Raw genomic sequence first — 17,381 nt, 5'->3', positions numbered from 1 at the left:
TCAGGCTATGTGCCTGGAAGCAAAGTGGGTAAAGGACTTCAGAAGGCCTGTAGGCATGGGAGGCCCAATCCAAGGAACCAACGAAAGACTATTTTGATTAGAAGTTCCTAATAGTCACTTGAGAACCTGACTTGCAAAAGATAAAAGTTCCAGTGGGAAGTGCCCTTGATATCACTTAGGTAGGAACCAGCACTGAGTCAACTGCCATACAAGGAAGGTAAGTCAGGCCCACAACCAGCATGTCTCAGAGTACTCCTCACTGCTAGCTTTAACATGTCCAGGAAACATGTGGGTCAGTGAGGATCCCAGAGCTTGCTATATTACACTCATCTCACACACAAAGGCAGAGCCAGGAAGAAAGCTCAGAGCAAGGGTGCCTGCCACAAAGCCTAATGACCTGAGTTTCTTGGAAGCCACCAACTCCTGCATGATGTCCTCTGTCCCGTCCTCCATGTGTGTGATAGAATGTATATACAAGCAAGTGTAATTTAATAAAAGATGTACAAAGGCTTTTCTGGAAGGTACAAAGTACACATTTTCTGCAACTAAAACAAATGCCAGGTCCTCCTGGCAATCTTTCAAAACCAGGAAAACCATCTGAGACTCGGCACACAGCCTTCTGCATAGTATGTGACCAGGAAGGGAAGGGTCACAGCACGGATGCTAGAGGCATGGTCTACTACAGACCTGGGCACCGCTCCCATCACAGCACTCTGTAGTAACTCTTGGGCACCCAGGGACAAAAAACTAAGGGCTCAGCTCACCATCTCACCCAGAGCTACCAGTTTCTTCCTGGGCACAGTCTAACAAGTGCTAATTGCCACTGGACCTCTTCCCATACCTGGCATCAAATCTATGACGTCTGTCAAGCTTCCCACACTAGCCATATTACTGTACCATCTCCTCTTTGGCCATTCACCACTGGAACAGTTTTGGTTTAGCAATCTGCAGCCTGAGTGTGATCCACGTTAGTCACAGAAAAATTGGCAGAAAAAGTGACTAGATTTGCTCAGAGGTTAGGAGCACCATTTGCTCTTCAGGAAGACCCGTTTAGTCTGCTATCTTCTGGCTTTTATGGACACCAAGCATGCATATGATGCATAGAAATAAATGCAGTCAAAACACCCGCATACAATAAAAAATAATAATTCATCTTAAAATTTTGGCACAACTTCTGCTAGCCAATTCTTGGGGCTTTTTTTTTTTTCTTTTTAAATTTAGAGGGGAGGGGAGGGTCTGGAACTCTGTGTAAACCAGGCTAGCTTTGAACTTAGATCCACGTTCCTCTGCTATGATTAAAGGTTGTACCACCACATCAGCCATTGACACATTCTTTTGTTGTTTAAAGGGTTTTTCTGTATAGCCCTGGCTGGCCTCGAACTCACAAAGATCCACCTGCTTCTGCCTCCAGAGTGCTGGATTAAAGGCATGCACCACTACTGCCCAGCTTATATTCTTTTTTTTTTTTAATTATTTATGTGCATTGGTGTTTTGTTTCCATGTAGATCTGTATGAGGGTACCAGATGGGGGGGAACTGAACCTGGCTCCTTTAGGCCAGTGCTCTTCTTAACCTCTGAGCCATCTCTACAGTCCCCTTACGTTCTTTTTTTGAGACAGGGATTTTCTGTAGCTTTGGAGCCTGTCTGTCCTGAATCTCACTCCGAAGACCAGGCTGGCCTCAAACCCACAGGAATCCACCTGCCTCTGCCTCCCAAGTGGGATTAAAGGCATGTGCCACTACCACTCGGCGTGCATTCATTTTTTTAATGGGGTTATTTTGGTGCTCAGGAGGGATCCAAGCCAAGGACTACTGCAAGTCAACCACTGAGCCATATCCCAGGTTAAATTTATGGAAATATCTAAAATGCTCAAGTTGGTTAGGAGAGTTCATGCTTCTTTTCCACTTGGGGAACACACCAGAAAACATCCTGCTTTTGAACAAATCAAATGAAATTTTAAAACAAACCCATGATCTGCCAGTGTCCTGAGTCAAGACACTGAGGTCACCCAGAAGCTGTGACAGAAATAAATACTCGGCAGCTGTCACATGAGTGTGGCATGACTTCAGATGCCACACTGAATGTGAGTGCACTCCAGACTTCCCACAGCCCTCTCTCAGTACAAGGGAGAGAGGTCTACTTCACTCCAGTCATTAATGCCACCGGTAACCTGAGATTTCATCAGATGAAGTCCCATAGTTGGTGACTGACATGGGTCAGGCACTGGGACACGGCCCTGTTCTTGTAAACAGCTTCAAATAAGGGGAACAAGAGCGATGTGCTTTCAGTCTCAAACAAACAGAATGGGGATCACCTTCGAGAGGACACACATGTGAACAGAAAAGTAGGTACGCAGCAGCCAAAAAAGGAGAAAAGCAAGAGAGCGGGCGAGGACCGGGCAGCCTGGGATAAGTGAGGGTGGGAGGGAGGGAGGGGGAAACTGCATGCAAAGGGTCAGCAGGGTCAGCTTGGGGAATGCCATGGAGAAAAGTTAGGAAATACAAAGCAGGCAAAAACAGTATTTTCAGGGGACCTAGGAGGCAACGAATCTCCAAAGCATTCATTTCAAACAGGACATAATTTATTTCTAACACAGGCTAGACAAGTACCATACCACTGAATCATATTCTCAGACTTATGAAGAATCCTTAAAGACTTACTTACTAAATATGATCTTTGGAGTCAAGAGATACACAGACAGAATATAAAAATAACTGCTGAGCTGAGTGTGGTGGCATACACTGAAATCCCAGTATTTAGGATACTAAGGCAAGAGTTCCACACGTATGAGGCTAGCCCATGCTACCAAGTGAGGACAGAGCCCCTAACTGTATGGTTAAGAAGTATGAAAAGCACCGTAGCTGATGACAAGGGGTGTCCAACTGCTGTTGGGAGCTGTGTGTGTCACAAGCATCCTGAAGCTCCTGAGTCACAGTGAACAAAGACAAAGGGCCAAATGGTTTCCAGCAGTCCCAGTGGAGTTGGTATCCTCTACATGGAAAAGTTACCTGTCCCATAGGATGCTGTGCCCCTAAACTGTGTTGCTCATACCCACCAAATACCCTGGGTAAGGGTGTTCATAACCAAGTCAGTCCTTAGGCAGGCAGGGCTGGACTCAATGGGAATCTTAAAAACACCAACTGTTCCCATGACTGAGGCCAAATGTTGTCAGTTACAAGACAGTGCTGCTTAGCAACTCCCCACACCCCACAGCTGTGGCCACTCCTGAATGCCTCTTGGAGCACCCTCTAGGACCAGAGCCAGAATTTACGGGGAACACACGCGAAGCAGCTTCCTGCACCCAAGCAGCCCAGGCAGACTCCACTGCCCTCTGCCACATGCTCAGTGAAAAGGGAACAAACAGGACTCAGGTGCTGGACATAAACCAGATGCCACTTAGTTCTTCAGTTTAAAACATTTTGGAGCTGGAGAAATGGGTCAGCGCTCAAAATCTGCCCCTAAAAAACAAAATAATAATGTTGGGTGGTCATGACACATGCCTTGGAAGGCAGAGGCAGGTGGTTCTTTTTTTTTTTTTTTTTTTTTTTTGGTTTTTCGAGACAGGGTTTCTCTGTGTAGCTTTGCACCTTTCCTGGAACTCGCTTTGGAGACCAGGCTGGCCTCGAACTCACAGAGATCCGACTGGCTCTGCCTCCCGAGTGCTGGGATTAAAGGCGTGCGCCACCACCGCCCGGCGAGGCAGGTGGTTCTTATACAGAGAAACCCTGGGGGGTGGGGGAGGAGAGGAAGGTATGAATATGAATCTGCTCTTCTAGAGTTTGGTTCTGAGTCATTAGGAGCAGTAATATAACTTCTTCCCTTGTGAAACTGTTGAAGTCTCTAAAGAATGCCGTTTTTCCTGTGTTCAATAAATAGAAAGCACAGCCCTTTTAGGGTAGGGAGACAGGACAAATACAGACACACATGCTGACTACAGACAAGCCAGTGACCACAGAAAGAAAAGAGAGAGAAGTGGAGGATTCAAATCTGGGTTCATTCTTGGTCAATAGAGGAAGCCTGTGTTTCCATTCCTTGATGTACTATCAATACAGACTGCATAGTAAGACTGTCAAAAAAAAAAAAAGATGCACCTCCTGCCCGTCAGTTCATTCTAGATTCTGGCTACCAGAGGGCAAAAAGGGAAAAATTGTCCTATTATTTCAAAAATTCCCAGAGACACTTTTTGTATACTATGCTTTCTAAAACCAGCCTATAACAGAACATAATGTTGTCAGTGGGCTGGAGAGATGGCTCAGCATTTTGCATTTTTCTAGAAGACCTGAATTTGGTTCCCAGCACCCATGGCAACCTTGTCAACACTGTTTAGTATTCCAGCTCCAAGGAATCAGGTGCCTTCTTTTGGCCTCTATGAATAACTCCACTCACGTGTGCACACTCACACAGACGCATAAAACCAAGTCCTGGGATGTAGAGAAGGATCAGCAGTTAGGAGTATTTGCTCTTCTAGATCTGATTCTATTCCCAGCATCCACATGGCAGTTTAAAACTACCTGTAACTCCAGTTCAGGGGAACACCCTCTTCTGGCTTCCAAAAGCACTAGACATGCACAGTACAAACATACATGTGCACAGACATACATATTTGCAAAATACCCAGTTTTTTTTTATTTTAAACCCACTGTCACCTAAAAGTGTACACCAAATGAATGACATTAGTTTTACAATTTTATATATATATATATATAAAACTTTTTAATCAAGAATGGGAGATGGAGAAATATCTCAGCAGTTAAGAGCATTGGCCACTCTTCCAGAACCAGAATTCAATTCTCAGTACCATATAGCCACTCACAACTGTCTGTAACTCCAATTCCAGGGGATCTAATGGCTGCTTTTGGCCTCCTCAGGCACTGCATACACATGGTGCACAAGTAGACACATGCATACAACACTCACGCACAAAATGCTTTTTACATGTGTACACTGCACACAGGAAAACAGGCACACCCAAACACAAATGTAAAATGATTTTTTTTTAAAAAAAGGAAAGCTTTGAGAAATGTATTTCAACACTCCCTAGCACTTCTTCGCAACCCTAAACAGGGTCTCATACCCATCAGTATCTTCAAACCACCTACAAGCTGAGGTTGAGGTTATGATTTAATCTGTGTTGGTATATGCTAGGGTGAGCAATCTATGGACTGTGCCCTATCATCCCCAGGGTCCATGCAAGTAATTCAAATGAAGTCAACCAAGCAGCAGCAAGTCAGGTGTAGTAGTTTGTGCCTATAATCATAGCACTTGGAAAGCTGAAGTAGGCTAGACAATGAACTTCCAGTTCAGCCTAAGCAACAGTGAGACCTTATCTCCCCCAACTCCCAACAAGGCAGAAAAACCAAACTACAAACACAAAAAGTGTAACAGAAGAATCTGAGAAAATATTCTGGAAGAGGGCTGGGGAATGCAGCTAGGGTACACCATGCACAAATCTCTGGTTTCTATCCACGATGAAGTTTAAAAAAAAAAAAAAAAAAAAGGCTGGGAGCCAGGCGGTGGTGGTGCCTACCTTTAACCCCAGCACTTGGGAGGCAGAGGACAGGCGCACCTCTGAGTCTGAGGACAGCCTGGTCTACAAAGCTAGTTCCAGGAAAGCCAGAACTACACAAAGAAACTATCTCAAAGGGCTGGGAGTGATGGTGCACACTTTTAATCCCAGCACTTAAGAGTCAGACAGGTAGCCGGGCGGTGGTGGCGCACGCCTTTAATCCTAGCACTCGGGAGGCAGAAACAGGCGGATCTCTGTGAGTTCGAGGCCAGCCTGGGCTACCAAGTGAGTTCCAGGAAAGGCGCAAAGCTACACAGAGAAACCCTGTCTCGAAAAACCAAAAAGAGTCAGACAGGTATATCTCTGAGTTCAGAACTATATAGGCTGTACTATCTAGGTAGACCAGGCTGTCCATGGTCTACATACATAGTGAGACCCACAACAAGGGGAGGCTAACAGTACATGCCTGTAGATCATCCCAGAACTTGGGGGGGTCAGGGCAGGAGAATGAGACTCTCTCTCTACCATCAACATGCCCCAAAAAAAGAATTCTGAAAGAGATGATATTCCTTAAGAGGTCACACACATACATGATGAATAAACACTAGAGTTGTGCCAAGCAGCTCATCCCACTGTCCCTCAAACCTGAGCACCTACAAGTACCCCCCACTTTTAACCGTGTAGACACACAGGCTGAGAAAGTTGCTGTATGGCCAGATTGACTACACATTGCTATTTAAAACTGCCCTTAACCTCGACAAGGCAAGCCACTCAACGAACATATGTTCATTGCATATCCTAACAGTGACTCAGCTCCAGAACCAATCCTAGAACTTGTGTTTAAAAAAAAAAAAAAAAAAAAAGGCGTGGGGAATGAGCCTTCACTTCATTGACACAGAAGAGAATGAGTGGGGAAAAAGAGAAACTTACAGACACAGGCACCTCCTAATCAAGGACTCTGCACATGGTAGCCAGCTTCTGAGAATAGTCCTGAACAGAAACTGAGCATACCCTCACAAGCTTTCAGATAGATTCTCTAAGACTAACCACTCAAGAGAGACCTTTAAGGCGGTGGTGGCGCACACCTTTAATCTCAGCACTCTGGAGGCAGAGGCAGGTGGATCTCTGTGAGTTTGAGACCAGCCTGGTCTCTAAAGCGAGTTCCAGGAAAGGCGCAAAACTACACAGAGAAACCCTGTCGAGAGAGAGAAGAGAGAAGAGAGAGGAGAGAGGAGAGAGGAGAGAGGAGAGAGGAGAGAGAGAGGCGAGGGGAGAGAGAGGCGAGGGGAGGGGGAAGGGGGAGAGGGGGAGGGGGGAGGGGAGAGAGGGGGAGAGGGGGAGAGGGGGGAGAGGAGGAGAGAGGGGGGGGAGAGAGGGGGGAGGGGGAGAGTGAGAGGGAAAGGAAGGGGGAGAAGAGAGAGTGAGGGGGAGGGGGGGAGAGGGGAGAGAGGGGAGGGGGGAGGGGGGAGGGGGGAGAGAGGGAGGGAGAGAGAGGGGGGAGAAAGGGGGAGAGAGAGGGGGGAGAGCGAGAGAGAGAGGGAGGGAGAGAGAGGGGGGAGAGAGGGGGAGGGAGGGAGGGAGGGAGGGAGAGAGAGAGAGAGAGACCCCAAGACCTTCCTTTTCAAAGTGGCAAAGGGACCTTTTCATTTATCAAGTCACTGCTAAATACCACCACCACCACACAGCAATTCAAACCTTCCCAAAGTGGCATCAAGTGGCATCCACCCTGGGGATTGATTCCGCTCTCTGGGAACCAGTTTTACCAAGTGGGTTGTGTGTCCGCACAGCCAGCAACAGACACGCCCTCCTCCTCCACCCCTGGTCTTTGGCCTCTAGCACAGCTGCATGACCTCCAAAGCTTCAAGTTCCAACATCAGTGTTCTCACACATGCGCAAATACAAAACTGAGGCCAAGTACTGCCTCGCTCCTTTCCACTCCCATGTCCTTAGCAACACCACAGCTTCTGTCTCATCCTGTTTCCAGGTACCTACTTGATGTCGTTAATGAAGTAGGGCTTTCTGGTCACACACTATTTGAGAAGCAAAAAGCAACAGGCACCCATGTCTTCAGATTTGCAGTGTGTTTGCATACCCACCTTATCCAAAGGCGTGGGAGTCACAACCAGCTCACTCCTAAGACATGTTCAAATGCTTAATCCTCTGCCATCATCTTTAGATCATTCACTTTAGCTATGCACTTTAAAGGTTTTCTTAAGTTTGTAAAATGGCTATTCCTTATTCCAGGCAGTATCAGAGTCCTTACAGTCCCAGGAGAAATTTTTACAACAATCAGAATCTACATTTCTTACTTCTTAAATGATAGAGTGGGGGCTTAAATGCAAGTTTAGTTTAATATCACATTTAGCTAGAATTGTTGTAACCAAAGGTTATTTTTACAGACTGAAAAACCAGAGAAATTCATTGTTGTTGGCTCTTTAAGCAGACCATGATGTTCCATGCACACTGCCCTGAAATGATAGTCTGTAAACTATCTTAGAAAACTACAACAGAGTTTTCAATGAAAACTTCTGGACTGGTTCCTTTTTTCCTCACAAACTGTTATACTAACATTTGTAACAGCAAAGCATGATGGAGCATGCCTATAATCCCTTGGAGTGAAGGCAGAGAAATCTAGAGTTCAAGACTAGACTGAGCTGTTTAGAAGAGATTTCAAAAATACAAGGATGAGAGGGTATCAGTGGTAACTACCTGTCTAGCATGCATCAAGCCCTGGATTCAATCCCAAACAAATCACTAAGTTGTTGCTCATTATTTATACAGGTCTTCATATAATCTGAGCGCCCCCCCACACACACACACACATTGTTGGTCATTGTTTACAGGTCTTCATATACTCTCTGTACATACACACTGAAGACAGATCTCTATGTGACTTCCACTCAGAATCCACCATAATGATGGAAGGAAGCACAGCAGTGACACTAGAAGCCCAGGCACAAAATCACACAGACACAAGAAGGCTGCAGACCCCACTCATGAAAGAATGCACCAAACACATTCGCATTTATTTTCTTTTTTTTTTTTAAGCAAATGACATAGACCCAAATTACCAGCTTTTTTTAAACCTAAGCTTAACATTACATATTTAAACAATTGTCAGAACTGACGAATTTGCCAGCATCCATGCACAACTAGAAAACATCCTTAATTTACACTAAACCAGAAATGTATTACCATTGATGCAGTAATAGCTTTCATTACTAAATACTGAAAATAAAATTGAAATATTTCTGTGGAAGGTTCATCTGGCAATGTTAACTTCACAGCAGGCTGACACTACTCACTCACATGTCAACACAATGGGAAGGAAGCAGATCCATGCTGGTGTTAAACAACAGTCTTGTCCTAGCACTACTCAAGAGTCACAGGGCTCACCTCAGACTACGTTTTGTTTTCTTTTGTTTAAAGCAAAGTGCATACAGAGATTACAACAATTTTAAAGACAAAAAAATGGTCCTATTTTGTGGTCCCAACAACAAACTCAAAAGTCTATGACAAATAGGGGCTCCGATGAGCTGTTTTATAAATACTTTAGATTAGGTACAGTTATACAGAAAGTCGAGTTCGTTTGAAATCTTCAAAAAAAAAGTTCGTTATTCCTCAAATGGTGCTTGTTATGGTTTACCATTTCTGTTAAATGCGTGCGTTGAATTACTTGTTATCCAAGCGTAGCAGGTGCTCCTTACCATTTATCGTCAAGGACTTTAACTGTCCGTCTTCCTCAACTTCTACTCTTTCCTGACCATTCTCCACAATTCTGTAAGAAATGATTCATTTAGAAACCGGTGTTCAACTGGACTGTAGAGTTTGCCTAGCACATTTATGGCCCTAGGCTCGTCCTTAGAAGCACAAAAAAAGTTTTTATAATATTCTTAAATATGAGTATTTATAGAACAGGCCCATGAAAATTAAGCTAAAAATTCAGCTTAAGAATTCTTTTTTAAGATTCCTGTCCTGTCAAAACTAAGTTTGGACTCTATAAACACTGTGACTCTGTCTGCTAACAATACACAAGATGTTACTAACACAAAGAATAAGGCTGGAGCTGAGGTGTGGCTAAGGGGCAGAGCACCTGGACCCTAGGTTCCAGCCCAACTCAACCATAGGGTTCTCCTACTCAGCCACTTTCCCTTTGCAACACTGACAGTACCAGGAAAGCTCATCTCATAGGACCACACACTGGCATGCCTCAAAGTAAACGTTAAGCAAACACTGAAAGCAAAAGGCTTTAAAACTTTAGCTGATTTAGAAATTCAGCTCGGAGGGATGTGCAAAGCAAGCACATGAAACACTGTGCCATCAGACTCCCATGACTAAGAACAAACACTAAGCTACATGTGATGTGCATGACTATAACTCATCACTAGAAAGACAGGAGCAGGATTAGAGGGTTCAAGGTCATCCAGGTCTACCAAGTCTCAAAAACTTTTAAGTGGAAAAATAATAAGGGCTGGAGGTAAAGCTCAGTTTGTAAGGATGCTTGCCTACTGTGGGCAAGATCCTGCATTTCAAGCCATAGCACAACAGTGGTGTGAAAACCACTAACCACAGTACTGCTATCATGAAAGGCAGAAGAATCAAGAAAGTCAAGATCTTGGCTGAGCATTTAATGCACTAGGGGCGGGGTAAGTGGCTCTCTGTGAATCTGAGGCCAGCCTGGTCTAGGTGAGTTCACTACCTCAAATGTAAACAAATAAATTCATTGATAAATACCTCTTTGTAGTAATTTTTTTGCCATTAACTATCTTAGTAGAAGTTGATATTGATTTGAAGTTGCCCATTCCGCTACCGCCAAATGATGCTGAAGAGAAGGAAGTGATGCCCCCATGCCCTAGTGAGCCGAATGGAGTGAATCCTATAGAAAAAACAGAAAATACAGTTAAAGGCTGCATACTTCAAGTATTCATGCAAAAAATTACTAAGTTCAAAACTTAGTAAGCTTCCAAGAGGGTTAGTGAGATAACTCAGTGGGTTAAGGCACCAGTTGTCAAGCCTGGTTTGCCCCCGACCCACATAGTAAGAGAACTGATTGCACTCTCCATGCATGCCATTTGCTCCCCAGCAAGTGCCCACGCATACACAAATATAAGGAATTGAAACCTTTCAAGAAAAGGGTTTCTCTGTGTTGCCCTGGCTGTCCTGGAATTCACTCTGTAGACCAGGCTAACCTTGAACTGCCTCTTGAGTGTGCCACCCTCCTGAGTGTGCTGCCACAACCTGGCTTAAACTCACCCCCACCACCCAAAAGCTGCTTCAAAGAGCAATATGCCAAGGTCCAAGTGTGATGGCACAAATTAATCCAACCAAGTGGGATGAAAAGGCAGGTGATTTCCCCCTAAGCACAAGACCATCTTAGTCTATCTACAGATTGAGATTTGAGGTGGGAGACACATGTCTGTCAACAGCATGGCCATCTCCAGAATCACTTCTGCAGAGCTATAGCTACTTTCTTTCAGTGGTCTCTCCTCCCAAAGTGCTTTGCTTCGGCTCACTGGTATTTCCAACTTGCCAGACTGCCCCTACTCTGGGGTAGCTACTTAGTACCAAACAGTAGACGGAGCAGGGGTAAGAAGTATCTCTATGTTACAGACAGAGCACAACAGAAATATGAGCCTACTAGCTCATTTTCTTGCAATGGGATCACAGGACACAAACCTTGTGCTAAGGGCTGCTGGTATTATCTCAGGTACAGAATGCTTGTCAGCATGCACAAGGTTCTAGATTGGATCCCCAGTACCCCAAAACTCCAATTCTTTGGCCAGGTATTATGGTTCGTGCCTGTAATCCCAACACTTAAGGGGCTGAAGCAGGATGATGACTACAGGTTTGAGGTCAAGGCTCTATAGAGGTCAAGGCTTTATAGTGATCACCAGAACAGCAGGGCTAATGAGACCATGTCTCAAAAGAAAAAGTTTTAGACTAACAACTAATTCTTTGAAAAATCTGAACTATAAAAATTTTTAAATAATTTTAGAGGGCCTGGAAATACACTCAGCAGTTAAGAGGACTTGACGCATTTCCAGCTTTGAGCCCCAGCAGCTTGCAACTGTCTCCGACTACAGTTCTAAGGGATCCAAAGTTCTCTTCTAGCCTCAATGAGCACCAGGTATACACATGGTAAGAGGAGTACATGCAGACAAAACACCCATATACATAAAATAAAAACTTTAAAATAATTTTAGAAACAGTATAATTATTTGAGAAATCGTACTCTTGCAGTATGTGCACACTGCTCTCAATCATACCACAATTACACTATGGGTTGTAAAGACCATTAATTTTTAAGGTAACGGAGCAGACCTATCTGCTGATGTGAGGTTGTTTGTTTTTGTTAAAGACCTCAGTACGTTTCCTGTTTCTCAAACTAAAACAACTCACATTCCTAGGCATGTCTCAATCATTTAAGCTCTACTTAAGCTCTAATGCTGCCTAGGACTGGTGATACCCACAGGAAATGAGCGCTGGAAGTCTAATTGACAGTATTGAAGCTCACACCAAAATAAAGAAATTAAATCTCATTATTCTTGTTTACTTTACACAAAATCTTATTATTACTAATGATTCTCTAGAGCAGTGGATCTCAACCTTCATAATGCGGACACCCTTTAATACAGATACTCATGTTGTGGTGAACCCAACCATAAAATTATTTTCACTGCTATTTCCTAACTGTAATTTTGCTAGTTATTAATTGTAATGTAAGTAAGTATCTGTTTTCTGATGGTCTTAGGAGATCCCTATGAAAAGTTGTTTGACACGCTCAAGGGGTCGAGAGCAGCGGGTTGAGAACCATTCTAAGGGGCAACCAGATGCATGATTTATCAGCTGATAAAAGCATGCCATTAAAACCTGATGACCTTAGTTTTATACCAGGAACCCACGTGGAAGGAGAAAAATAACCCCAAGAGCTCTCTCCCTCTGGCCTCCAAACAAACACAATGGTATCCATGTGTCCAAGTACTCATACACAACAGAATTTTTCTCAAGATGGGAATAATGCCCTTTGTTTTCTCACATGCAGACTTTTTGGGACACACCTTATGAGCACCTTAAGGCAGGGGAAAACTATATGCCCTACAGTCCCACAATGGTGGCCATGGCTTTTCTTATTTTGAGATAGGGTGTCATTACAATCTCCAGGATTACAAGCATTACCTTCACACCTGTCTATAGCAAGAGCCTGACAGTCTACACACCCACACTCAAGACAGGAAATAGATTTCTAAGCAAACAAAGATGACCTGCCCAGCCCCCTACAAACTTCAAACTGTGCTAGCTAAAAGCCTTGTTCAGACTGATCCATTTAGAGCTTTAATACCTGTATCAAAAGCAGGAAATCCACCTCCAAAAGGAGGAAATCCACTGAAGGCAGAGAAAAACGAGCCTGCACCTCGGTTTCTGCTTCCTCGGGGACCCCTTCGGTTCCCAAAGAAGTCATCAAATGGGTCTTCTAGAAACAAATGAAAATGTGTTATAAAAATAACACAAGTTTATTTTTTTCCATAGGAGAAGAAAAATAGGTTAATGTCTTGATACACATCAGTCCATTAGGAACAAATATCTTACTATTAAGAGCAACAGCTCTTAGCAGGTCTGGAGCACATGCCCAACACTTTTACTTACTGGTATCATTCAAATAAAGCCCAAAGCTACAAAGCAAATGACCAGACTCATAATGCGAATGGTGCGTCCATGTACACCTGGCTCTTTATCAAGCCTTCAGAGTGCCATTCAACAAAGTTTTTTGCTCAAGTACACAGTTAGGTTCGTTAGAAAAGATGGTTTCAATTTTAGGACAAATCTCTGGGTTCCCCCCCCCCCTATTATTTTATGCACACATGTGTCTTTGAAAGGTTAGGTGCATGTATACATAAAGGCCAGAAGCATCTGGTCATCATGGAGCTGGAGTTAAAGGCAGTTGTGAAATGCCCAACTTGAGTTCTGGAATCTAATCTCTTGCAAGGAATGAGCCATCTCTCCAGCCTCCAACCTTAGATACTTGTCCAGATAGAAGGAGATGCTTTCACCAAAATAATTCTGTGTGGCCCACACCTTTAATTCTAGCTGAATTTCAGACAAGCCTGATCTACAAGTGTTCTAAGGCAGCAGCAACAGGTAGCTGTCACTTGCTGGTGAGGCTGATGAGGCTGTTCCAAGAATTGCGTTTCTCATTTCTGTCCAATTTGATGGCCAAGATTTTTACAAGATAAAGCTGGAGAGTTAACTCAGAGGTTAAAGGCATGTGCTGTTCTTACAGGTTCAGTTCCTAGCACGTACGGGGAGGCTGACAACCATCTCAACTCCAGTTCCAGGGGATCCGACACCCTCTCCTAGCCTCCAGGGGCAGTACCCATGTGATACACAGGCAACACAGGCAGGCAGGACACTCACAGGAATATACAAGAATCTTAAATTTTTATAAGACCAGTGGAATCTGAAGTACTCTGCCTGGGACAAATGATTATCACTTTAACTGAAAACATGATGATGCTCCTGAAAAGAAAAGGCTTTTTCAACAGCCAGGCATGGTGGTACACACCTTTGATACCAGCTCTTTGGGACAGGGGTTGGGGGTGGCCACAGCACAGAGGCCAGAGGTTCTCTGACTTCGATGCCAACCTGGTCTACAGGAGTTCCAGGACAGCCAGAGACAGAGAAAAAACCTGGGGGAGAGGGGTAGGGAGTGGTGCACCGCTGACCAATGACTCAGCAAGAATACTCTACATCTAACGTATATCAACACTGCAATCTAAAGTGAGCAGCAAATTCAGTTTTTCATTATGGCAGCTAACAATATAGTATTTAGAATTACCTTTTAAACTTACCTTAGTGTTTTTATTTCCCCTAGGAAAGTGGGAAATCTGTAAAGAATCATACACTACATACTTTCAAACACAAATGCATGAAGAAGGATGTCACAAACACATAACGACAAACAGACAAGAGAAACCAGCACAAGAAATGGCTAGGCTGCCTGCAGTCAGATGAACACAAACACAACATTCCAGGGAGCCCTGGTTCCACAAGAGGGGTCTCCGGCTGGCGTTCCCCCAAAAGGGCTCTATCGGGATAGGATCACAGGGGCCAGAGCAGAGAGGCACAAGCAGTCAAGGTTATTCTGAACAAGACTGGCCGGCCAGGCAGCACTGCCTAAAGCTGAGTCCAAGAAAACAGGACTTAATTGGCCAATGGCCCTGGCTGTCTTCTTCCAAGGTCTGGCAGTGGGTGGATGAAAGAAACTTGGTGTGTTCACTAACAGAAGTTTACTAATACAGGGTGAACAAATGAAGTAAACTGCTGTCTGAGCTGGGACTGGAGGAGGCCATCTTTTGTGGAGTTCATTTATTAACTACTTTGAAAACACATTTTTTTTTAAAATTTATATTTTTTAAAAATTTATATAAGTGTATGTCTCTGTGTGGGTTTGTTCATTTGGGTATAGTGTCCAGAAGCCAGAAGAGGACACAGGATGTGAGCTGTCTGTTAAGTATCTCAAATGGCTGGCCTGGAGCTTAGTACAAAGCCTTAGGTTCCATCCCCAGCAACTGTGAAGCCAGCCCTTGGTAGAGGTAGGAGGACCAGATACTTGGGTCCATCCTTGGTAACATAGCTGAGTTTGAAGCAGGCTCTGATACCCTGACTGTCACCACAATCAAAAGCACACTATGTGGTAATTCAGAAAATGGGGTCAAACTACATCATCAGCAAGAAAAACAAATTCTCCACAGCTAATCTTAAACTAACCAAGCATTTTGTCTTTCCTGAAAACGTGAAAAGTATGTCTGTGTACACAATTTGGAGTGGGGATACTAACAGAGCATGCATACGAAGTCACAGGACAACTGGAGTCAGCTCTCCTCTTCCACCTTTACTGTCCATGGATGTACTCAAGGCATCAGATTTGCACAACAAATTTTTTTTTACTAGCTAAGATATCTTATGTCCCGCCCCAACTATGTCTTTATTTTGCAAATGCTAAAGTTTTATTTAGTGGTCTAGATTTTGTTAAATTGTTTTTAAGGGTACAAAACAATATAATAGGGGCCATCTATACTAAACTCAAGGGTTGTAACCTGCAATTTCTCCTTAATCATTGTTCTGGATTATTTGGGGGCTGCAGTGTAGCTACTAGCTCAGTGGTGGAACACTTGCTTAACATGTGCTAGGCTATGTGCTCCATCCCATGAACTACCATAATGTATGGTTTCACTTACAATGTTAAAATACATTTATCTGGGGGCTGGAGAGATGGCTCAGAGGTTAAGAGCACTGACTATTCTTCTAGGGGTCCTGAGTTCAATTCCCAGCAACCACATGGTGGCTTACAACCATCTATAATGAGATCTGGTGCCCTCTTCTGGCATACAGGCAGAACACTGTATACATAATAAATAAACCTTAAAAAAATACATTTATCTATACTCTAATAACAATCAGGAAGCTGATGAGATCACAAGTTTGAAGCCAGCTGGGACTGTTACAAATAAGACCTGTCTCAAAGAATGGAAACAAACAAGGGCTGCTAAGATGCCTTGGTGGATAAAGACGCCTGCCAACATGAGTGCAATCCTCAGAACTATCAAGATGGATAGAGAAAACTGTAAAATGTCCTGACCTCCAACAGCGCCCCCCCAACCCAACCCACCCCCACACTTTAATATAACAATACTTTTAAGGAGGGGTTGGGGTGGTTCATCAGGTTAGAGCAGCGACTGTTCTTCCAGAGCACCCAGGAGGTTCAAATCCCCCAGACACATGGTGGCTCACAACCACTCACAACTTCAGCCTCAAGGGACCAGACTCCCTCTTCTGGCCTATGCAAGCACCAAATATGCACCATATACATGCAGGAAAACAACCATACACACTAAATTTAAAAAATGTTTTAAGGAGAAACTTTGTATGGTCCTGTTTTCTGACACTGAAGAAACTAGCTTACCAAAAGTATCTCTAAGTGAAGACACATACATGCACATATACACACACACACACACTGAGAATCATAAAAGGTAACAAAAAGCCTAAAGGAAGACTGGTGAAACACTCACATTTTCAATTTCCCAGGACTGCTAGCTTCAAATCTGATGTTGCTATCAACTCCAGCCAGTGAAAGCCCACGAGCAAAACCACACACTCCACACAGCACCCCACAGACAGCAGGGAGAATGGACTAATTTTCATAGCCCTAACACTCCCAAATCAACTCCCATAGCCCAGATCAACTCCCAAATATAAAAAGCCAACCAAACACACACACACACACACACACACACACACACACACACACACACACACACACAGAATACACCTTGGGAATTCCTAACATCCAAAAAACTCTGTGTGTAACTTTAAAACCAAACTACTAATACTACACAAGTAACCCAGGCTTAAAATGCCAGCACTTGAGAGCTAGGATTTTCAAGGCCAGCCTAAGCAATTCACTGGAACGGACCTCACAGTCAAACTGCTAAGCAGTTGGACAGGCCCCTAATCCTAGCGCTAAGAAGACAAAAGGACTGTTTACTATAAATTCTCAGCTAGCCAGAGCCACATAGTGAAACCAGTTCTCAAGCAAACACAAAAAGAAAAATACAGGGTTGCGGAGATGGCTCAGCAGTTCAGAGCTCTAGCTGCTCTTCCAGAGGCCCGGGTTCAATTCCCAGCACCCACGTGGCAGCTCACAACTGTCTGTAACTCCAGTTCCAGGGAATCTGACACACTCACACAGACATACATGCAAGCAGAACACAAATGCACATAAAATAAAAATAAATTATTTAGCCGGGCGGTGGTGGCACACGCCTTTAGTCCCAGCACTTGGGAGGCAGAGGCAGGCGGATCTCTGTGAGTTCGA

The 17,381-nt window shown here is 44.0% G+C and overlaps 1 protein-coding gene across 5 annotated transcripts in view; it reads right to left on the bottom strand.

Moving 5' to 3' along the window:
* The window catches only part of Dnajb6 (DnaJ heat shock protein family (Hsp40) member B6), a 54,977-nt gene that overhangs the window by 11,394 nt on the left and 26,202 nt on the right, over nt 1-17,381 (bottom strand). For 3 of the 5 annotated variants that reach the window (XM_059257791.1, XM_059257794.1, XM_059257789.1), the window contains exons 6-8: nt 12,846-12,977; nt 10,241-10,382; nt 9,214-9,284 (exon numbers count right to left, since the gene is read on the bottom strand). In XM_059257791.1, the coding sequence (XP_059113774.1) occupies nt 9,214-9,284; nt 10,241-10,382; nt 12,846-12,977 (345 nt within the window). Of the gene's footprint in view, nt 1-8,499; nt 9,285-10,240; nt 10,383-12,845; nt 12,978-17,381 lie in introns of those variants that run through there. The other 2 variants (XM_059257792.1, XM_059257795.1) reach the window with 2 other exon arrangements.

Source organism: Peromyscus eremicus, chromosome 3 (genome assembly GCF_949786415.1).
Source record: "Peromyscus eremicus chromosome 3, PerEre_H2_v1, whole genome shotgun sequence".
Classification (NCBI taxonomy): domain Eukaryota; kingdom Metazoa; phylum Chordata; class Mammalia; order Rodentia; family Cricetidae; genus Peromyscus; species Peromyscus eremicus.
This window is presented reverse-complemented; position numbering and strand designations above follow the sequence as displayed.